General features: G+C 36.3%; 2 protein-coding genes across 3 annotated transcripts; one reads left to right on the plus strand and one right to left on the minus strand.

Moving 5' to 3' along the window:
* Nucleotides 1–3,591: 3,591 nt before the first annotated feature.
* On the minus strand, nucleotides 3,592–6,376 carry LOC145137027 (uncharacterized). Of its 2 annotated transcripts, XM_079071169.1 has the most exons (3): nucleotides 6,240–6,376; nucleotides 5,768–5,899; nucleotides 3,592–5,645 (listed from the first exon to the last, which is right to left on the minus strand). In XM_079071169.1, the coding sequence occupies exon 3, from the start codon at nucleotides 5,499–5,501 to the stop codon at nucleotides 3,810–3,812; it is 1,692 nt and encodes a 563-aa protein (XP_078927295.1). In that variant the 5' UTR covers nucleotides 5,502–5,645; nucleotides 5,768–5,899; nucleotides 6,240–6,376; the 3' UTR covers nucleotides 3,592–3,809. The 2 variants fall into 2 exon arrangements, with proteins under 2 accessions (XP_078927295.1, XP_078927294.1); XM_079071168.1 differs by lacking the exon at nucleotides 5,768–5,899.
* Nucleotides 6,377–8,017: 1,641 nt separating this feature from the next.
* LOC145136437 (spatacsin carboxy-terminus protein) lies at nucleotides 8,018–22,893 on the plus strand. Its single transcript, XM_079070552.1, has 25 exons — nucleotides 8,018–8,183; nucleotides 10,278–10,462; nucleotides 10,559–12,124; nucleotides 12,220–12,295; nucleotides 12,402–12,524; nucleotides 12,598–12,844; nucleotides 12,945–13,349; nucleotides 13,722–13,907; nucleotides 13,983–14,261; nucleotides 14,340–14,987; nucleotides 16,025–16,403; nucleotides 16,481–16,623; nucleotides 16,839–17,006; nucleotides 17,093–17,302; nucleotides 17,378–17,947; nucleotides 18,028–18,365; nucleotides 18,537–18,960; nucleotides 19,026–19,481; nucleotides 19,588–19,704; nucleotides 19,848–19,969; nucleotides 20,061–20,685; nucleotides 20,864–21,118; nucleotides 21,199–21,381; nucleotides 21,495–21,836; nucleotides 21,908–22,893. The coding sequence occupies exons 2-25, from the start codon at nucleotides 10,288–10,290 to the stop codon at nucleotides 22,655–22,657; spliced, it is 8,787 nt and encodes a 2,928-aa protein (XP_078926678.1). The 5' UTR covers nucleotides 8,018–8,183; nucleotides 10,278–10,287; the 3' UTR covers nucleotides 22,658–22,893.
* Nucleotides 22,894–23,343: the final 450 nt, after the last annotated feature.

A 23,343-nucleotide genomic window follows, 5' to 3' on the forward strand; every position in this document is an offset into this window, starting at 1 on the left:
TACTTTGATAAAAGTAAATAAAAATTACTAATCATCATATTTTCTCGAATTTTCCTTTTAAGCTTTAAAAACCCTTGGAGGTCTTCTGGCAAAAGATCCGGTTGGGATGTTGTGTTCAAAATTTGCATATCAGGAAAAAAACATTTGTTGTTCCCGTCTCGCTTCAGTTTTAGTTTTTAAATTTTTTCTTTAGTAAAATAAGATGTTCATTTAACTTTTCCAAAAACGATTGCATGACATTTCCTTCAGATACGTTTTTATGAAGATGATGCCGTCCGTTTTTCTTTGTCCCTTCCAACCAGTAGTTGAAGGGTGACTTATGGTGGATCCCTGTCGATGTCATCGTTGAGTTCGATTCGTGTACCTGCATCCAACGTATTTGTGTAGTTGTTTGAATTTGTTTGTTGGAGCCAGTGAATTGCAAAAGACCTTCCGAATTAAGCACCCATTTTGGACCTTCTCGTGTAACTAGCCATGATTTTTGATGGTCAAATGTTTTATCACTGTGGGTGCCAAATTGTTGAAGCGAGGTAATTAAAATGTTAAATTTGTTGGATCCACTTTTATGCATGTTTGTAAGATAGGTAAACACGACGTTAAAGCTGATGCAAGTTACTCTTAACTCACCCCATTTTCCATTTATACATTCGAAAGTATGATATTCACCATTTCCTATTTTGGCATGGAATTTCACTAAAACACGGTTCTAAAAAGTCTTCGTGTATTGGTAGTTGCTGCTACGTTGGTCTTCAGATATAAATATCCAAACTCGTGTTAATGTCACTTCCTCATCTTTGCTCCAACTCGTAGCACCTTTGTTTGTCTTTATTTTATTTTTTTCTTCTTGAATGTTTTGGTTGCAATTTCGGTACCAATTCGTTGTCATTGTGGGAAGGTTATGTATGAGATGGTTAGGCCGGAGAAGGTTGAGCTTGAGAATGTTGAAATTAAGAAGGGTGAATTGCTCTTGAAATTGTTGGGGGTAAGTGTTTACTTGAAATTGCTTTGGTTGTTAGAAATAATTTTGTTGAAATGGTGAGCATTGTAACATATTCATGAACACACCGATGAATGAACAATATAAATTTAAGAGTAGAATAGTGGATGTGTGTAAACCATTCTTAAAAAAAAGAATTGGTGTTGTAGTGTAGAAATATGTATATAGTTTGTTAGTATTTATCGTTAAAATTAGATTTTTTTTATTTAATTTTAAACACTTGAACGGTCAAAAAAATAGTCTCGTCTTTCCATCTCTTCTTTGTGATGGCCCGTAGCAGACTCCACTCCACACCACTACCACAAGACATGAGGGCGGTGTTCATGCGTAGACATGCCCTCCATGTCATCCTTACGTGTCTTCCATAGGATGCATACCTTTGGTCTTATGGTTGGTAATATTGGTAGTTTTCGAACAAGAATAGTAAGTTTAAGGTCCTAGATGGGAAAAAAAACATATTAATAATCTAGAGTGAAGAAAAATGACACTCTTCGCTACCGTGACATTAAAATTTTGGTTGTTATAGCTAATTATCTGCTTCTGATTATTTACTTATTTAGTGTTATATTCTCATTTTCCAAATACACGTCCAAACATCCATGCAATGCACAACAACTAGGAGTTATTACTTATTTGCAAGCAAAGCAATAACCAAATAGAGAATGTGGCTTTATGGGCTTCAAGTTCAACTACCATGGGTTTTATTCTTTCTAACTCTAGACTAGTTCTAGTCATTGACGAAGGGAGTTTATTACGCCAAACTTTGTCAAGAAGCCCATACCAACACTATTCACAATTTACATCCTTGTTTGCTATTAATTTCGATTATATTTGCATATTTTATTTTAATATAAAACAACTTCATAACAGGTATACAACGACCAACATAATGGCAACATAAGAGTTAAAGGCAGCATAAGAGTTAAAGTGTCTCATGTGAAGCCAAATCCACAATATTGGAATTATAACTCGCATAAAAAAAACTTGAATCGAACCTTAGGTGCTGTTTGTTTTTTTGAAGCAAAAATTCATAAAGTCTGCGGACCACCTCTGCAACTCTCTGCAGTAGAAGAGGTGGACCAAACGGCTGCAGACTGTAATAAGAAGTGTGTTTGTTTTTTTAACATCAGCATGCTGCTGCAGATAGGGGTGTGCATAAAACCGCACAAACCGCATAAACCGCCCGCACCACACCACACCACACCGCATAATTCAGTTTTTAACGTTCGCGGTGCGGTTTGTGGTTTGCAATTTTAGTAAACCGCAATATGCGGTGCGGTTTGCGGTTTACAGTTATAAAACCACGGTTCAAACCGCACCGCACCAAATTTTATTATATATATATATATATATATATATATATATATATATATATATATATATATTTGACCGTTTAATGGATGATACCATGCACATTTACAACCATTTCTACAACCTTTTATACTGCCATCATATAACTTTTTCGCAAGTTTTTATATATTTTTAATTGTAGTTAAAAAGTATCCTTCTTTAAAAGCATTCAGAATTATATCATTAATAATAATTAACGACCAATCAAAATTTAAATCTTTTTTATGAACCATTTAGAATTTAATCAATAATATATATGATCAATCAAAATTTTATACAACATGATTTTGTTTGTATACACAACAACTCATATTTGATCGATTACTTTTTGAATTATCAAACCGCACTCAAACCGCTCGCACCACACCAAACCGCTCCACACCGCATAATGCGGTTTCCAACCTTCGCGGTGCGGTTTGCGGTTTCAGAAAATCTCAAACCGCACATGCGGTGCAGTCTGCGGTTTTGACGCTAAACCGCACCAAACCGTACCGCGCACACCCCTAGCTGCAAATATTAAAAAATTAAAATAAACTGATTTTATAATCCGAAAATAGTTTTTTAATGCCGAAAATTTAATAATGTATGACATATCGACAAGAATTTATAATATTTCAGCAAAAATAATGATATTTTAACAAAAAAAATAAAGATATTTTAGCATAAAATATGATATTTCATCAACAAATTATTACTATTCAATATAAAAAAAATCAACAAGAATAAAAATAAGATTTCATCAATATATAATTAATATTTTAGCAAGAAAAAAAGACGAAGAAGAGGTTGGAAGAGGCAAAACAAGTGTTGCGCCAAGAAGAACACGCCCAGAGGTTTTTTAATCCGAAGACTTCTGAAAACAAACGGATGCGAGATGAAAAGTGATGCGCGTGTGTTGCGCCGTACAGGTCTGAAAATGTTTTTTCCCAAAAACAAACAATCTTAGACTTGTTTGCAATTCTACTACCAAAAAACCAACTATGCTATACACCTTAAGATTATATTTGACGTACATAAACTATTTTATGTTTTGAGTTTCTTGCAATAGAAGGGTTGGTAATATCACTAAAGTAATTTACAAACAAACCTTTTAAAAATATTAAGACATTAATATTTCTCCACAAGTTTTCGAAAATACCCTTATATATAGTTTATCTCTTATATCATTTTACATTTAGTATCCAGTTTATCATCTACATTTTACCAGATGCTATCACTTTAAGATAAAAAATAACTCTTTCCAATTCCAATTCCAAATGATGAATATATTATGAACTTAAAGATTTTAACAGGAACAAACCTACCAAACATAACCAACTATTCACACTATGTTTACACCAAGTACACATGAAGTCATGAACCACAACCAATATCTAACACTAACCTATATACATCACTCTAACCTTATGTTCAACAACACATTACAACCAAACAAAATGGAGGAGACTTCACAAGTTTCACTTTACACCCACCTACCACCATTTATAGGCTGACTTCCCCCCGGTTCCGACTGGCCCCCGGTGCATCCTCTAAGCATAGCCATCAAACTGCCGCCATGAACCCTGCCTTCTGGTAGCACGTAGTCACCGTATTCCGCCATAACCGGCTGAGGTTGGTCCACCATGAGTCCAGAAATCCAGTCATCTTGAACCAACTGACTATGTGAAGCACAAAGACCGGTTTTCCCTCTAGCAAACTTGTCACAAGGAGTTGAGTTTTGACCACCAGATTGTTCCGGTTGGCTCCACGAGCACCGCCTTCCACCGCCATGTGCCTTACAGAAATCCGTTCGGCCTTGCGCGCTCTTCCCACACCCCTCATATTTACATCTTTTGCCACCACCATGACGAACACAGAAACTAGTCCGGCCTCTAGCACTTTTTGTACACTCAGCCACCGCGCACCGCTTTCCACCACCATGATTCACACAAAAAAGAGTCCCACCATGGACACTTTTCGAACAGCCGCCTTCAAATGTGCACCGCTTCCCACCACCATGGCCTTTACAAAAATTCGTACTACCTTCCGCCCCTTTCGTACACCCTAAAAAAGTACACCGCTTCCCACCACCATGAGCTTTACAAAACATCGTGCTCCCCTGAGCACCTTTCGTGCACGCCGGAAAGTGGCACCTCCGGCCACCACCATGGGAGATGCACAGACCGGTAACACCCTCGGCGCTTTTCGTACACCCTTCCGCTTTACACCGCTTCCCGCCACCATGGCGTATACATAACCCTGATTTTCCCCTGGCGGCATGGGTGCAGCCCTCGTGGCTGCACCGTCTGCCGCCACCGTGGCCGATACAGTAGTCTGTACGGCCTTCAGCGCTTTTGGTGCAGCCGAGAAACTCGCACCGGCGACCACCGCCGTGGGCTTTACAGAACACTGTTTTACCTTCGGCTCCTTTTTGACAGCCGCCTCGCTGGCACCGCCTGCCGCCACCATGGGAGATGCAGAATCCGGAAGCTCCTCTTGCGCCACGTGTGCATCCGGTGAACCGGCAGTCTTTCACGTTACCTGTACGTCGATTTTGTTGTTGGGATAATACAGAATCTAATGAAGGTGATGCGGTGTGAATAAGTAAATTTGGACCGTTATACCCTTGTATATTGTGAAGAAGCGGTGTAGGGTCTTTAGTAAGAAACGGGGGCAAAAGGGGTAATTTCCATCTGGATGACGTGGAGCCTTCGTCAACAAGTTGAACTCCGGCAGAGGTCATGGTGCTGCTAGTATTCATGAACGGAAAAGATGGTTGACAAACAGCAGTTACATCAGATTCAATTGAACCACCTGCGAGACTTAATTCAAGATCAACTTCGGTTCTTTCAATTCTTGATGGTTTGACTTGGTCAACGTTCTGTGTGTTGAGGTTCATTGTAAGATCAAGATTGCCGGAAGAATTTTCTTCAGTTTCTTTGCCGGAAAACATGGTGACACCGGAGTTTATAGAGCAACCCAGCCCAAGAGACAAGGAAGACGCAGCTTGCAAATCCAAACACCCGTCAATGAAGCTACGTTTTCTCTTGCTTTGAGTGGAGTCCAGTGAGTGAAAGCTTGAGGGGAAATTAATTCCGCCATTAACGACTTTTTGAATACATTTGCATGCGTTTGAAGGTGAACTGGAAGGAAAATATGAAGGGGTGTCAGCCATTGGACTTTCTTCAATCAACACTTTGAACCGCTGCTAACAAATCCTGATGTGTCGCATCGATCCATTAAAGGAATTACGTGAAGACACCGATCATATAATAAAAATGGAAGCTTTATTGATCAAATAACCTCCAATTAAAGCCTCCTGTACCATATTAAAGCTTTATCAGGTGGTGATAATGTCGTATCAAAGCATTGAATGACTGACAGTTATGACATAAAAGAATCATTTAATGACAATTATGACGAATATAAGCAAAATCTCACCGAAATTAAGAATCGAAATCAGCTTCTTCTCACAAAGAAAAAGAACAAACTGAAAAGGATGTTTCATAGAACTAAATTACTGAAAACCGGCAGCTTAATTGAGCATATAACCAGCAAAATAAACTTTTCACCCTTCAAGAATTGTAAGACGATTAGAAGAAACAGGAAATAATTTAATATCAATTCATTAAAACAAGCACTTGACGATTTTCAAACCAATTCATCAGTTCACGGATGCAATTTTCTGAGGGCAGCAACAAGAACATACCCAATTCATAGAGATTGTTATTTAGCCTAATTTCGTTATTGACTGATACCAAATCGAATGAGTTGACAATAACACCATCAAAAGATCAGGAATTACAGCAAGACGAAACCCGAGTCAATTACAAGAACGAAGGAAGATAATCGGATTAAAAAAACAGAGTACAAGAGTGTAAATGAACAAAAAGACAGAGAATTGCGAAAATACCTAAAGAAAGGTCGATGAAATTGATGGTGGGCGATGGCGAGTTAGGGTTTGGCGATTCGAAGGGATGGGAAGAGATTTGTGGGAGTGAGTTTGGTCTTTTGGAGGTGGAAATTATGAGGAAAAAGGAAATTAAGGAAGGACGCGCATGTTAAGAAAGAGGTGCACGGTGGTTTCCACGTGTGTTTTATCCTTGTGAGTTTCCTCGTGTCCCCACTCCCCTTCTATGATCTCACGTGTTCCTACCTCCTCCTAGTAAAAATCTTCCACTTCAATAAAAAAATAAAAAAATAAAAAATTGGCTAATATAAAAAGACAAAATTACCAAAATAATCTATGTAGTTTACTAAAGGTCATAAAATCAGTCCTTACTAATTTTTTTTGACAAAAATTGTCCTCATGGGTTGCAAAACTTGCATGGAAGGTATTTTAACTCACACTGTCACGTGCCTAACATTTTTCAGGTATAACATAGACTGAATTCGTGACATTTTATAAACTACCAGGACCTTTTTTTGTAATCTATTTGAAAACAAAAGAAATGCAAGAAAATGAAGGGAGGAGGATTCGAACTTGGGACCTCCTTCCCTCCCCCTCATCAGCCATCACCCTAACGTCTAGTTTTCGAGTTTTAACAAAAAATAAAAATAAAAGAAGTGAAAAATAAAGAGAGAAAATAAGAAAAATAAAAAGAAAAAAAATTTATATTTTGTGTTCCGGAGTTGAAAAGAATTAAACGAAAAATTAAACATTTTGTTTAAATCCTTCCAAATTAGAAGTACATTTATTATAGAAAATGATCATTTTGTTTCTTTTCACTTCCTTCTTTTAACCAAACCTAGAAACACAACTTTTTACATTTTCTTTTCATTTCCATCCTTTTTTTTTCTTTTCATTCGTTAAGTTAAACTCGAGAACAATGTGTTAAGCTAAAAGTAAACTTAGTTTATATTTCCGAAAACTAATTTATATTATGTAAAATCGTAAAAACATAAATAATAAAAAAATCACAAAAAAAAACATATTTTTACATAAAACTTTTTTTAATAAAAAAATATACATTTACGTATTGTAAAAAAATATATATACAAAAAGTTTATATGTTTTTTTACGTAAAGTATTGTTTAATGTATTTTAAACGTTTTCATATAATATGTTTATTATATTGCTATGATCCTAAAACATATTTTCACGTTTTCATAATTTTTTTTTAATTTTCACATAACTTTTTTTACGTATTTATTTTATGTAAAATATGTTTTTTTATGTATTTTAAAAAATACGTTAAAAGTACATGTTATTATCAGTAAATAACTGTAAGCATGTTGGACTTATAGGTAAAAACTAAAGGTGAACAAAACCAAAAAACTGAATAAAAAAACCAAAACCATTGATTTTGGACTCTGATTTCAAAAATCAAAAAAGTTAGTTTCGATTACGATTAGTATTTTAGAAACCAACCTATTGAAAACCAAACCGACCCATAATATACATTTTTTGAATATTTGATATTTATTAATATACTATAAGAGTATTTGGTTAAACTTACAATTTTTAAATCACAAGTATTATTCAATTTATAGCTTATAGTTTATAAACCGATAAGCTAGGGGTGTTTTACTCTATGAATTTTGATTTATTACCTATGAGACTGATATAAGTATTTCTATCAAAACATCATTTTTAAATTATGCCGATATAGAACCGGTAATAAGTTAAAAACGAGCTTTTGAGAGTAACAGCCCCTCAAAGAATAAAAAAAAACAAACCCAACCCTCTAATCCCCTTTTGTTTGCTATACGACGTCTGACTCTCAGCTTTTCCTTCTCATCGAAGAGACGAAGATCGAACCATAAGCGATGAAGCTCTATTGAATTGAATCAACGAAGTGAAGTGAGTCTCGTTTCTCTTAGGGATTTTGTCTCGGCAATCGGCATCACAGCGCAGGTGAGTCTCGTCTGCAACATCTCCATCTTGGTCTATCTTTAGAGTAACGACGTTCATCTCCAATCCTACACAGTACACACACCACAATAACAGTTTATGACTTTATGTTGCTTCTTGCCGATTTAGGAACTCCGATTTGCTTAATCTGATTTTACATGCTTGCTATTTGCTTAATCTCAGTTTAATTGAGAGCTCATGTGTAATCTGAAATGTCAATTCTCATGCTACAGTTCTTATAATTTGATTTATAATTGGTTTACCTACTTCTCAAACTGATTTTTTGCATTATAAGCTGTTGGATGAAATTCCTGTTAGAACTGGTAATGAAATCGGCATGACCTGACCAAATTAGTTGGGCTCTTCCTGGTGTTACTGCCTCTTCATAAGCAATAGCACAATTTTCAGTAATTAATTGCTTGAAATTTATACAGATCAAGACTATTAAGATGAATTGAAGTTATTAGTTCCAATATTTCTTCATTTGAACAAACAAAGTGGTATGGTGCTTACAGTCATACAGATTTGAATACTGTTAGTTAAAAACCAACTCAATAATACACTGAGATTTTGATGATATTCATTTCTGCAACTTTGAATCCTAAATCATATTTTTTTTTCTCTTCAATTCTTTCTGTTTAACCTACATGCTTTTTTCAAGCATTTTAAGGTTATGGGCTTATAGCATCTGTTTACATGGTTTCTTTTAGTTAATATTCTATGTTTAACCTCCAACCACCCTCATCTTCACAGTCATCCCTAGCTCTGATCACCACCATCGTCATCTGGTGTAACAGCCATTGTACATAAGCATATGCAATTCCTTCATACGTGACTGATGATCATTTATTCCTTCTTATTTTCTCAAGGTTTCTCTCATATGTGATGAAATTTTTTCCTGTTTCTTTCATTACTGTAATTTCACTAGAGTAAAGACTAAAGAGTTATTGATGAAACAATAATGCTGGTTCTGTTTCTTCCCTTTTTCCTCCTTTAGAAATAAATCTATTGTTTATCTGATATCATCTACACTACTAGTGTACTGCACTTGTTTTAGAACATCAATATTTGCTACTTATATCTTATATTCATATTTTCTATCTATATAGTGTCTTATTAAGTATTGTTTTAGTTGGTAATCATGTATAGTGCATTCTACTTCGCTAGTGACTTACTACTTGTATGCCTCACATTTGTTGGCTTTCAGTGTGTGCAATAACATATTTCATTGCTAGGAAAATAGTGAATTTTTTCATATGTTTGATTAGTGACCAATTAGAAGAAACTTCCAATGCTTTGACCAGGTCAGTGATGAATCCTACAATATCTGGGAGCCATATGAACTGTTTGCATATCCTTTTGTTGGTTTTGTCCCCAAACAACAATTGTGCAGACTTATGAATGCTGCTCTAACGACTTCTGATTTAACACAATTTATACAAGTCTAAGACTAGATAGAATATTAGAAGGTCCCAACTCCTACGTATAGCAGAACTAATGGAAATGAAAGAAACTAACAAATCTTTAACACATCCCCAAGTTATGTATGATATCTAGGATGTTGCATCTGTGTGTGTCGCTATACTAAAAAATAGATGCATGCAGATGATTTGAAATTAAACCTAGTGATTCCCAAATATGTAAATGAAAAGGATATAATAACAAGTTCATCACCATAACTCTTCTACTTGTCAAATTTCTTAGAAGTTTAACATGACCATCTATTATTTTAAGAAAGTTTACAAACAAGATGAATTAAACTTATGCAAATAATTAAATTACCATTTCAGTAGAACATTAGATTTGGTTTCGAGTATTCAACGACCCTGAGATTATAGCTTATCAGTTAGATAGTTTCATTTGTACAATTTATGAGAGTATATTAATGCACAATATATGTTGGATTTATGTAACGAATATAACAAAGAAATAATACCAACCTTACAGAAAACGCAAACCTCATATAATTTCCAGAATTAACCACTTCAAGTTCTGTTGAATGTTTCTTGCATCTTGTATATGATTTATAAGAAAATGTAAAAACCTGATTACATCCACTTCTTTGTTTAAGTTGATTTATGTTCTTTGCTTCTGTAGTAGAAGCGCCATGACTTATAGCTTTGGTGAAGAGGGCCCTGCCATTGTGCAATTGCAAAAATGGGAATCTTCTCGATTACAAGCAAACCTGACACAGTTCCGTGAAGCTTTCCTTTCCCCAACCAGGGAACTTATATTATTGCTTTCATATCACCATGAAGGGTTACTTCTTCCTCTAGTCAAAGGTGAACATCCAATCTAACAATCTTAATTGCTTATCCTATGATTGAACCTGGCTTATGTTGATTTTAAGATGTGAGTTATATGAATCTTCTGTGCAGGTGAAGCTGTAAGTAGTATTGTAAGCTATCCCATGCTTTCTGATATAAATTCACTTGCTTGGGGTATATGTGAAGATTCAAATAGTCAACATGAGGGGGCTTTATTTAGAGAACTTCTTTTTGTGGTTGGAGATCATGGGTTGACTGCTCATGCATTTTGTCAATCCACTGAGTGTAGTGAATCCCTTGAACCTATGCCAGATGTAAATAGTGGAGAATGGGTTGAATGGGGCCCATCTAGAGATGCAATGCATATAAATAAACCGGAAAATGATGATGAACAAAAGAGATGGTTGAGAACTTTCCTTACTAAAGCCAAAACAGTCAAATCCGAAGGCAAGCTTTGTAGTAGATTCCCAGATAAGTCTCAATTCCCATCTTCCACTACAGTTGTTTCCTTCAACATTTTTGAGAATGATTTTACACTTCTGAGAGACCTATTTAATGGAGATGACATGGAGATCATTTCATACAAATGCTGTAGCGTGTTTGTTAACAATTCACATTACCTGATTGGGTTTGCCTTTATTGTAAACACCAATGATGAATCTGAAAGGAAACAAAGAAAAAAAGTAGTTGTTGTTGGTAGGATAGTCAGGTGGGGCATACAGTGGGTTTGCTCAGTGAAGCTTGATGAGGATGTATATAATGTTCCTGTGGATCAATGGGTGGACTTCAAATTTTCTGATAGATATCTTATATGCCTTAATTCTGCTGGTATAATATTCTTTTTTGGTGATATCACTGGTGAATACATAGGATCTGTGAATCTGTTAGAGATATGTAATGGAGGTGAAAGTGAAAGTAGGTCTTGTACAGTATCTGGTCAAAGTCAAACTAGTAGTTTTATTGGTCAAACCGTGTTTAGGACTCTTCTTGTTGCTTCACATACATCACTGATGGCTGCAGTTGATGAGCATGGTATAGTTTATGTAGTTCGTGGTAGTGACCATATTCCAGGCATAAATAACTCAGTTGAGAAGTCTCTACCACAGTTTCAACAATTAAGGCACCAGACTTTGGTTGGGTGGGAGGTTGGTGGTGCTGATATCAGCCACCAGAGAAGTTTTTCCAAGGACAAAATGGGAAGTAAAGAGTTATTACCTACTTTGAGAAGTATATTTCTTCCAACAGATAAATATAGAAAAGATGATATTATATGTCTTTCCCCATTCGGAATCACCCGACTTAGTAAAAAATATAGTACAGTTGTCCATTTCAACTACCATGTAGACTCGGCTATGATTATGAATGATGGTGGTCAGGAAGAGGAAGTTACTGTAGGAGATGCAGTTGGATGTGTGTTTCATGGATGTTTTTATTTGGTCACATCAGAGGGTATTTCTGTAATTCTACCCTCTATTTCATTGGAATTAGCTTCTGGTTGTATTCCTGTTGAAGCTATTGGATATCGCCAGAATAATATCTGCTCTATGGATCAAACTGTAAACCTAATTGAAATAAAAGGATTGAAGCAGCCATGGCCAACTTGGAAAATTGAGGTTTTAGATAGAGTTCTTTTGTATGAAGGATATGAAGAAGCAGATCATTTATGCTCGGAAAACGGTAATTTCTTTATAATTCTAAGTGGAATTAAGATAAACATATGATTAAAAATTTGTTTTTCCTTGTTAATGTTTAATGTTGATATCTATCTGTAGGGTGGGACCTGAAGGTTTCCCGGATTCGTCGGTTGCAACTGGCACTGGATTACTTGAACTTTCAGGAGATTGAGATGTAAGATTTATTATTTATAAACTTCAGTTTGATTGATACATAACCAAATATGACATTATCTCATGTTTTTTTTTATTTTTTTTTTATTTTTTTTATGGATAATTAGTTCGTTAGAGATGCTTGCTGGTGTGAGTTTGGCAGAAGAAGGGGTCCTGAGATTGGTCTTTGCTGCTGTTTATTTGTCATTGAATAAAGGTGGAAATGAGAATGATGTATCATCTGCATCAAGGTATGATTCCTTTTATGCATCTTATATTTTTTATATGGTGTATTTTCTTATAGAATATACGTTTATGATTCAGGCTTCTGTCATTGGGCACCCATTTCTCTACAAAAATGATACGTAGATATGGATCATTGCAGCATATTCAAAATGGAAATGGATCATTTACAGACATGGAAAGTTCTCTTCCTTTGCTTTTAGCAGATAAAGAACATAATGAAACTGAAAATTCAAAAAGACTCGAGGAAATGGCCCGCTTGCTGGAAATCATACGAAACATGCAACGTCGTCTTGCTACCAAATTTAATAAATCTGTTACACGAATGGTTAGTTTTATTAAAATTCAGTTCATGCAAATTTGCAATAGCTGGCTTTTATATATTTGTATGAGTGATTAAGTTGCTTATGTGATGTGTTATGTAACAGGGGGACAGTTTGAAGCCATTGGAATTTATGGATTTAGAATTATCACAGGATGATTCCACACATGTTTCTTCAATGGAACCAACAAATGAGCAGGAAACAACCAATGGTTTGATGTCGGTTGACTCAGTTGACTCTAGATTCTATTCAGAGTTGGAGAGATCTGTTTCTCAAGTAGAAACAAGATCTATTCCATTTGAAAATCCTAAGGATATGATTGCACGTTGGGAACATTTAGACCAAAAAAATGTTGTGAAAGATGCTTTACTTTCTGGGCGTCTTCCATTAGCAGTTCTTAAATTGCATCTTCATAATCAAGAAGGTATGGATGGTAACAATGAGCCTCACAATACTTTTGAGAAAGTCCGTGATATTGGAAGGGCTATTGCTTATGACCTGTTTCTAAAGGTAATCAGTTGCTCTTAACACATTCTAATAAATATATTTTAGGGGTTGTTTCTTTTTTCCCATTAAGTCCCTGTATGGGTGATGATATCTGTCTGGAAAAAGTGTTGTATACAGAAGCTCTGTTTCTTTTCTGGACTGAATAAACCATATGAATGAGACTAAATGACCATTTTACCCTTACATTCCAAAAAATCAAATTTCACAATATTCATCCAAGTTTGTTGTCTTAACCCACTCACTCATTCTGTCCAGATTAAGGAAAAAAGAAACAGCCATGTATCACTGTCCAGATTAAGCACTTCATTAAGTTAAAAGAAACAGCCCCTCACTCTAATTCTATTATGCTTATTTTCTGCCTATTATGATGAATAGGGTGAAACTGAACTTGGTGTAGCCACACTGCAAAAGCTAGGAGAGGATGTGGAAAGTTGCCTAAGGCAGCTGGTTTTTGGCACTGTTAGGAGATCTCTTCGAAACCAAATAACTGAAGTGATGAGAAGTCAGGGGTATTTTGGACCATACGAGTCGAAGATATTGGAAGGGTTATCATTTGTTGAGGTACATGTGTTTTCTCAATCCTATTATCAACAGTTGCTATTGATTCTGATCCTGCAACTTATTGTTTTGTGATAGAGGGTCTACTCTTGCAGTAGTTTTCACGAAACATTTCTTTCCCGACAAAAGGACTTAATTGTCAATTCACCAGAAGATATCAAGCTGCCTGTGTTGCATATACTATCTAACAACCTTACGATTGAGTGTGGTGAAGTTGATGGAGCTGTTTTAGGTTTATGGAGAGATGTGAGCAAATATTCAGAGGTTCCTGTGGTTGATGATGATGACACTCATGCTTGTTACTGGGCTTCTGCTGCAGTCTGGTCTGATGCTTGGGATCAAAGAACCATAGATCGTGTAAGTTTGTTTATATCTTATTTTTCAAACATGCTTGAAAAAAACTAAAAAGTAATTTATATGCTTGTCATTGTGCAGATAGTGTTAGACAGGCTTTCGCTTGTTGATTTTGATGTATCATGGGAGTCACAATTTGAGTACCACATAAGCCACAGTAATTGGGAGGAAGCTTCTAGACTCATTGACATAATTCCATCATACTCATCACAACATGGAAACCTTCGAATCAGTTTAGATGGTTTACCAAGTGCTTCTACTGAAGCCAAAAACGATTTCAATGATTATGGAAACTACATATATTCTATACAAGACTTAGATGCTGTGTGCATGGATGTCCAAGATATAAAAATACTAAGGTTTCCATCGATTAATACATCCTCCATGTGGCTAAAATCACTTGTGGAATCACATCTTGCTAAAAAATTCATATTTCTTAAAGAATTTTGGGATGGTACTGAGGAAATAGTATGTCTTCTCGCAAAGTCAAACTTTGTCACAAATTCCAGTGATGCAGCTTCTGTTGACCAGTCAACAGGAGGAGATTCAACAGATCTTTATTTCCCAAATATTGATAAAGACATGAGTGGAGGTTGTTTCCAGGGTCTTCATAAGCTTTTTCTGCATCATTGTATTCAACATAACTTGCCACACCTACTTGATCTTTACCTTGATCACCATAAGTTGGGTACAGATCGTGAACTTCTTTCTGCCTTGCTAGAAGCTGCTGTAAGTTCTCATTAATTTTTGTCATTGTTTCCAGTTGCTTTTCTTTATTTATGTATTTCTCATCAACATTAATTAACTTGTACTTTTATGAGCAGACTATAAGAGAACTACTATACTTTTGGCCAGTTTTGCAGTTTAACCACTAATACTTTTCTTTTTACCAATCAAACCATGAAAGTTCCATTTTGACCTTTTATATTAGGTTTCACTGGTGATTTTGCTTATAAAAAGTGAAAATGGCATGCCATGTGTTATTAACAATTATATATACTGCAGTTTTGTGGTTTAACATATATATATATTTTTTTTAATCAAACCATGGGAGCTCCAGACATTAAAACAAATTAACCATTTGACCTGTTATATCAGGTTTCACCTGTAATTTTGATTATGTGGCATTTAAAAAAGAAAAGAAAATGGCATGTCAATTTCTATTAGGGTAAATTACAGAAAAAAACATTGTATATTCAGCAGTTTTGCGGTATAACCAATACTTGATTTTAATTTCTTTTCCAATCAAACCATTATATTTTGAGTGGTATTAGTAGTTCAACTGCAGAACTGCCCAACATGTTTGTTTTTATTATTATTTAAATTCGTATGTTGCCCTATTATGAACTGACATGTCAATTTCTTTTATTTTTTTTAAATACCACATAAGCAAAAGCCAAAAGTACTGGTGAAACATGATATAACATAGCTGGTTCAAATGGTTAATTTGGAAAAATGTCATAACCTTTTACGGTTTGATTGGAAAAAATAATATATTAGTGGTTAAACTGCACATCTGCCCAAAATGTAATTGTGCTTTTATAACTTTCCCTAAGAATAATAATTGACACTTCATTTTCTTCTCTTTTTAAAAAAAAATGCCACATAAGCAAAGTAACCGGTGAAACCTATTTGGAAACATGTCTTAAACCTCTATGGTTTGATCAGAAAAAACAAAGTATTAGTGGTTAGACTGCAATGTAATTCAGCCTAACTTTAAGGTTATGAAGCAATTCTTAATTAATTTTGGGAGAAATGATTCACAGGGAGATTGTCAATGGGCAAAATGGTTGGTGTTATCAAGGGTTAAAGGGAACGAATACGAGGCATCATTCTCAAATGCTAGGTCAATTGCATCACGTCCTGGAAATCTGGAAATAGAGGAGGATATAATTCATACAGTTGATGACATTGCTGAAGGAGCAGGAGAAATGGCAGCAATAGCAACATTGATATACGCGCCTCTTCCTATTCAAGACTGTTTAAGCACCGGTAGTGTAAATAGAAACCGCAGCTCTTCAGCTCAGTGTACTTTAGAAAATCTAAGGCCAGCCATGCAACGATTTCCTACACTATGGCGCACGTTAGTTGCAGTGTGTTTCGGACAAGATCCAACTTCTAACTATTTTACCTCCAGATCAAAAGGCAAGTTATTTATTTATTTATTTAAAAAAATGTGTTAATTTTTGACATGATTGATTGTTTTTTTTTTTTAAATACAGCATTCAGAAATTCTGCTTTATCAGACTATCTTAACTGGCGTGACAATATCTTTTACTCTGCTGGACATGATACTTCACTTGAACAAATGCTCCCTGGATGGTTCTCTAAGGCTGTCCGCAGACTTGTTCAGCTTTATGTGCAGGTTATATTTGATTGCATTTATTTTGATTTTGAAGGGTTATTGTTAAAATTAAAAAGACTTTACTCTTTTCCAAAAAAGGCACCTTTTTTTGTCAGTGGCTTTTGTGAAAAAAATGTGGCCTTTTTTTGCAAAAAGAAAGAAAGTGGAGTCTTTTTTGGTCAGGTAGGAAAATAATAAGAAAAGTATAGATGATGATAAGAATAAGTTTTTTGCAGGGTCCTCTTGGTGGGCAATCTGTACCGGGGTTACAAGTGGAAGAATCTTATCTTCTTAGAGATATTGATTATGAAGATAATGGTAATGAACAATCAAAGATCAGCACATTGTCTTGGGAAGCTGCTATCCATAGGCATGTAGAGGAACTATATGGGCCTTCAGCAGAGGTCAGTGACATGACATTTTTCATATTTAATCAGTTAGTGACATTTTCCCATATTTACCCTTACCCTTTCCAATGGAATGGTTTTAGGGATCAAGACTTGGACATGAGCATCACCTACACCGTGGTCGCCCCTTGGCGGCTTTTATACATCTCCTATCTTTAAGACTAAAAAAATTGAAATTGGAATTTGAGACACGTAGAATGCAGTCAGATGTAAACGGGCAATCAAATATTCAATCTGATGTTCACACTCTACTTTCTCCAATAACACAAGAGGAAGAATCTCTTCTTTCATCTGTAAGATCAATCATACATAGTCTTTTTACACTAATTAATGTCTCATACTCTCATGTTTGTATTGTATGCACCTAGGTCATGCCCCTTGCAGTCATGCATTTTGAAGATTCTGTATTAGTGGCTTCCTGTGCTTTTCTTTTGGAACTTTGTGGCATATCTCCTACTATGCTTCAAGTAGACATTTCTGCCCTCAGGCGGATATCTTCCTTCTTTAAATCTATTGATCAAAATCTTGAAGGCGATATTAGTGGCTCTCTGGCCCGAGCATTGGCTGAATACTATTTGAAAAATTACAACACTGGCAGTGGCATTGTCAAGGAAAAAGATAATAGTAAACAAAAACAAGCCACTCGAGCACTTGTGATTGTCCTTCAGAATTTGGAAAAAGCAAGTCTTCCATCAATGGATACTACTGGAGATACATGTGGATCTTGGCTAATGACTGGAAATGGTGATGGAACAGAATTGAGATCACAACAGAAAGCTGCAAGTCAGCACTGGAGTTTAGTTACTGAATTTTGTAGAATGCATCAGATATCCATCAGCACTAAATATCTTACTGTGCTAGCTAAAGACAATGACTGGGTTGGATTTTTGTCAGAGGCTCAGATCGAAGGGCAACCTTTTGACACTGTATTCCAAGTGGTACACTTTTTATCCCTTGCTATGAATTTGTCTTTGTTTTAAAACATTTAAAATTATTATATATTTCTATTACATTACAGGCTTCAAAGGAGTTCAGTGATCCATGTCTAAAGGTTCATATTTCAACAGTTCTTAAAGGAATGCAGTCGAAGAAAAACGCTCCTTCATCTTCAAACTTCAATAACCCGAACAAAAAGAACGAATCTTCTTCCTTCCTGGATGATAACATTAACAATTACATTCCTGTTGAACTTTTTGGTATAATAGCCGATTGTGAGAAGCAGAAAAACCCTGGAGAGACTCTCTTGTTAAAAGCAAAGGATTTGTGCTGGTCAGTTTTAGCAATGGTTGCTTCATGTTTTCCAGATGTATCTCCTTTATGCTGCCTCACTGTTTGGCTAGAGATAACAGCAGCAAGGTTAGTAAACTATATATATATATATATATATATATATATATATATATATATATATATATATATATATATATATATTTAAAATATATACATAACTTATTAGGAAAAAGAAGAAGCAACCCCTTAGAGATATGTTGGATAATTGTATATTTGTGGTTTTCTATTCCTTCTCAGGGAGACAACATCCATTAAAGTGAACGACATTGCTTCCCAAATATCTACAAATGTTGCAGCAGCTGTGGAGGCTAACAATTTCTTACCAGTAACTGCTAGAGCCCAAACACTTCATTACAACCGCCGGAATCCCAAACGAAGGCGGCTTATGGATTCCATTCCGGTTGACACATTAACTTCAAAGGATTCTGATGTATCTACTGCTTCCAGTAGCATATTTCTTGATCAAGGAATTATTTTTGGAGGCGAAAACAAAGAAATGGCTGATGAAAATAAAGTTTCAACTGAATCTGATAAAGTACTTGATTCTTTGTCTAAAATGGTGGCAGTGCTTTGTGAGCAACGTCTCTTTCTTCCTTTGCTAAGAGCTTTTGAAATGTTTCTCCCTTCATGTGCCCTACTTCCCTTCATCCGTGCTCTTCAGGTTTTTAATACAACTTAACCTAAATATTGTTAAATTGTAAAAAATTAACCATATCTGGTGTCCAGGCATTCTCGCAGATGCGTCTATCAGAAGCTTCTGTTCATCTAGGATCCTTTTCAGCAAGAATCAAAGAAGAACATTTGAACATGCAAAGAGACGGGTGTATGAACACTTCATGGATGGGTTCAATTGCTGAGAAAGCTTCTGACTCCATGCTTATGACATGTCCATCACCTTATGAAAAAAGATGCTTATTGCAACTATTATCCGCTACTGATTTTGGTGATGGGGGATCTGTCATGGCACACTACCGGAGGTTGTATTGGAAGATAAACTTAGCAGAGCCTTTGTTACGAAAAGATGATGTGTTACATTTAGGGAATGAAACTTTGGATGATGCTTCACTTTTAACTGCACTAGAAGAAAATGGACACTGGGAACAGGCACGTACTTGGACAAAACAGTTGGAGGCAACTGGTGGGCCATGGAAGTCAGCTGTACACCATGTCACCGAAACACAGGTATTGTTGTTGACTGTTTGACCTCCCTCAAATGAAAAACCCTGTCTATTGTATTATATGTACAATATGAGTTAATGGTATCTAAAGGTAAATTTGTATTATATAGGCTGAATCAATGGTTGCAGAGTGGAAAGAGTTTCTTTGGGATGTTCCGGAGGAAAGGGTTGCATTGTGGGGTCACTGCCAGATGCTTTTTCTCAGATATTCTTTTCCTCCATTACAGGTAACTGTTACTTTTATGGTTTGTTTGGTATGATGGAATGGAATGGATCATTACATTCCAGTGTCGTGTTTGGTTGGCTTGAAGGAATGGAATGATATATTATAAATATAGATAACTTTTAAACAAGTTTTTTTGGTTTGTAGGCTGGATTATTCTTCCTGAAACATGCAGAAGCTGTAGACAAAGATCTTCCACCAAAGGAACTACATGAATTGTTGCTTCTTTCTCTCCAGTGGTTAAGTGGGACAATAACTCAAACTCCTCCGTATGTCCACTCATTTTTACAAATTCTTAAAATCTTACCAATTTTTGTAATTTAAATGAAAGTATTTTGATATTGGTTGTAATTTTTCTAGAGTTTATCCATTGCATCTTCTTCGGGAACTTGAAACAAGAGTCTGGCTTCTAGCAGTAGAATCAGAAGCTGAGGTCAAAACTGAAGGAGAGTTGACCCTAAATACTCAAAGTAGGGAAACTGGATATGGAAATGGAAAGGGATCAAGTATTGTAGACCATACTGCAAGCATCGTATCAAAAATGGACAATCATATTAACACAATCAAGACTAGAAATGACAGGGGGGGTCCACAGGTCATAGATAAGTCAAAACGTAGAGCTAAAGGCATTGTGACATCAAGAAAGGCTTTTGTTGATGTTGAAAAAGCTGCTGAGATTTCTTTGGACACAGAAGAAAATTTATCTTTTTCAAGATGGGAGGAAAGTATTGGGCCCGCTGAGCTGGAAAGGGCGGTTTTGTCTTTGTTGGAATTTGGACAAATAACAGCTGCTAGACAGCTTCAACATAAGCTATCTCCTTCACATTTTCCATCAGAATTTGTTATTGTGGATGCAGCTTTGAAGCTTGCTGAGATCTCAACTCCTGGAAACAAAGTAGCAATTTCCATGTTGGATGATGATGTGCGTTCTGTAATTCAGTCACATAATCTGCCAACTCACCATCAATTTATTGATCCAATTCAGGTATTGGTTCATATTGTTTATCCTTATCTAAAATAAGATCATGTTAATAAGCTGTTTGACTGCTGATGGATGCGAAAATACTTTCTGTGTTGTAACACTTGTCATTTGATCATTTAAATGATTAGCCCCAGTTATGCGATTTGCTTTGATATTAATTTTTTTTTAAAATGGTTTTTAGGTATTGGAGAGTTTGACAGGCTTCTTTGTAGATGGTAGAGGACGTGGGCTATGTAAAAGATTGGTATCTGTTGTAAAAGCTGCAAATGTGTTGGGTGTTACATTTTCAGAGGCATTTGATAAACATCCAATTGAACTCCTACAACTTCTTTCTCTCAAAGCACAAGATTCTTTCGAGGAAGCTCATCTTTTAATTCAAACTCATTCCATGCCAGCTGCTAGTATTGCTCAGATTCTTGCAGAATCCTTTTTAAAGGTACATTATTATTATTATTATTATTATTAAATATGTAAGATTGGCAGGCATGTGGATGTTTATTGTGTTTTTCAATTCAGGGATTATTAGCTGCACATCGTGGTGGATATATGGATTCTCAAAAGGAGGAAGGCCCTGCTCCTTTGTTATGGAGATTTTCAGATTTTTTGAAATGGGCTGAGCTGTGTCCTTCAGAATCAGAAATTGGTCATGCTTTGATGCGTTTAGTGATTACAGGACAGGAAATACCACATGCCTGTGAGGTACTTACTTTTATCTTTCTTTAATCAAGTAGAAAAGAAACACGCATGTTATGTGTTTGATGAAATGCCTGAGAGAGCTCTTCCGTTAAGATGTTATATAACTTATTTTTCAGGTTGAGCTTCTAATTCTGTCGCACCATTTCTACAAATCATCAGCTTGCCTGGATGGTGTTGATGTTCTTGTAGCCCTGGCAGCAACAAGAGTGGATGCTTACGTGTCAGAAGGCGATTTTGCGTGTTTAGCTCGCCTGATAACCGGAGTTGGAAACTTCCATGCCCTTAATTTCATACTTGGAATCCTTATCGAAAACGGACAGCTGGAACTTCTTCTTCAAAAATACTCAGCTGCAGCCGACACTCACACCGGAACTGCCCAGGCTGTTCGAGGATTCCGCATGGCTGTCCTTACATCACTTAAGCAATTTAACCCTAAAGATCTCGATTCTTTTGCTATGGTATGTCTCTTACTAGGTCTGGTAAACTGACAGATTCAGATTCAGACTGTTTGATACCACAATTACTACAGGTGTACAATCACTTTGACATGAAGCACGAAACAGCATCACTCCTGGAATCACGAGCCGAACAGTCATACCAAATGTGGTTCCTACGTTACAACAAAGACCACACGGAAGACCTTCTGGAATCCATGCGGTACTTCATCGAAGCCGCGCAAGTCCACTCCTCAATAGATGCCGGAAACAAAACCCGCGCCGCCTGCGCCAGCGCATCACTCGTTTCCCTCCAAATCCGCATGCCCGATTTCCAATGGCTGACACTCTCCGCCACCAAAGCCCGCCGTGCCTTGGTGGACCAGTCCCGCTTCCAGGAAGCCTTAATTGTGGCTGAAGCCTACAACCTCAATCAGCCCGGCGAGTGGGCCCTCGTGCTCTGGAACCAAATGTTGAAACCGGAGCTAACCGAACAGTTTGTGGCGGAGTTTGTGGCGGTGTTGCCGCTCCACCCCACCATGCTGGCGGAGATCGCCAGGTTTTATAGGGCGGAGGTGGCGGCGCGTGGGGACCAGTCGCAGTTTTCGGTTTGGTTGACAGGTGGCGGGTTGCCGGCTGAGTGGGCCAAGTATTTGGAGAGGTCGTTTAGGTGTTTGTTGAAGAGGACTAGGGATTTGAGGTTGAGGTTACAGCTGGCCACGGTTGCCACCGGGTTTAGTGATGTCATTGATGGGTGTTTGAAAGCGTTGGATCGGGTTCCGGATAATGGTGGGCCCCTTGTGTTGAGGAAAGGCCATGGTGGGGCCTACCTTCCTCTAATGTAAACCTAAGTGTACTGTTTCTCATATGATTGGGTTTTGTGTGTGTGGGTGTGTTATTTTTGGTTCGAGGGGTTGTGTTTATTTATTTCTACTTATTTTTTGTAGCAAATGTCGATTTGAGAAATGAGATGTATAATGATATATATAGGCTGGGTGTAGAAACTTGAAAAGATACACAATTTTAGGGTTCCACATCAATATAGAAATGTTCAATATACCACTTTTTATTTTTCTTTTAACTGATACCTTTTCAAAATACTTGTACCTTATAAGACTCAATTTTGGTAATCGTATCAAATTCATCTAAACTTTGATGCTTTCACACAAATTTGTTAACCAAAAAATTTTAAAAGTGAAAAACTGGATGAATTACTTGAAATCTTTTTTAAAGAATTTGTAAATCAATCTCACTATTAACTCACCTTTTGATCTTCAAACAGTAAAACCTCATTTTTTGACATGAAGAGATTAATCACTTGTTATCATACTGATGTATGAATAAATGAAGTACTTATGAATATATCAAAGTACTTCTTGTTTGTTGATGCAATCTTTGTGATCACTTTTTAGATTTGGCTTGATAACTTTTTAAAAATCGATATATAATTCTTCTTGTTGAAATCGACTTTTTGAAGAAGGAGATGAAGTAGATCTGACAACTAATGTAAACTTTGATGTTTTGAGGAGAG

Source organism: Lactuca virosa, chromosome 9 (genome assembly GCF_052849685.1).
Source record: "Lactuca virosa cultivar CGN04683 chromosome 9, Lactuca_virosa_CGN04683_v6, whole genome shotgun sequence".
In the NCBI taxonomy this organism is placed as follows: domain Eukaryota; kingdom Viridiplantae; phylum Streptophyta; class Magnoliopsida; order Asterales; family Asteraceae; genus Lactuca; species Lactuca virosa.

What these genes read in the sequence shown, in the direction of transcription:
- LOC145136437 (XM_079070552.1), top strand. Translation starts at nt 10,288, where the DNA reads ATGACTTATAGCTTTGGTGAAGAGGGCCCTGCCATTGTGCAATTGCAA. An exon ending in CTTATGACCTGTTTCTAAAG is followed by an intron (nt 13,350 to 13,721) that starts GTAATCAGTTGC and finishes TATGATGAATAG; the next exon opens with GGTGAAACTGAACTTGGTGT. An exon ending in ACCATGTCACCGAAACACAG is followed by an intron (nt 19,482 to 19,587) that starts GTATTGTTGTTG and finishes TGTATTATATAG; the next exon opens with GCTGAATCAATGGTTGCAGA.
- LOC145137027 (XM_079071168.1), bottom strand. Translation starts at nt 5,501, where the DNA reads ATGGCTGACACCCCTTCATATTTTCCTTCCAGTTCACCTTCAAACGCA.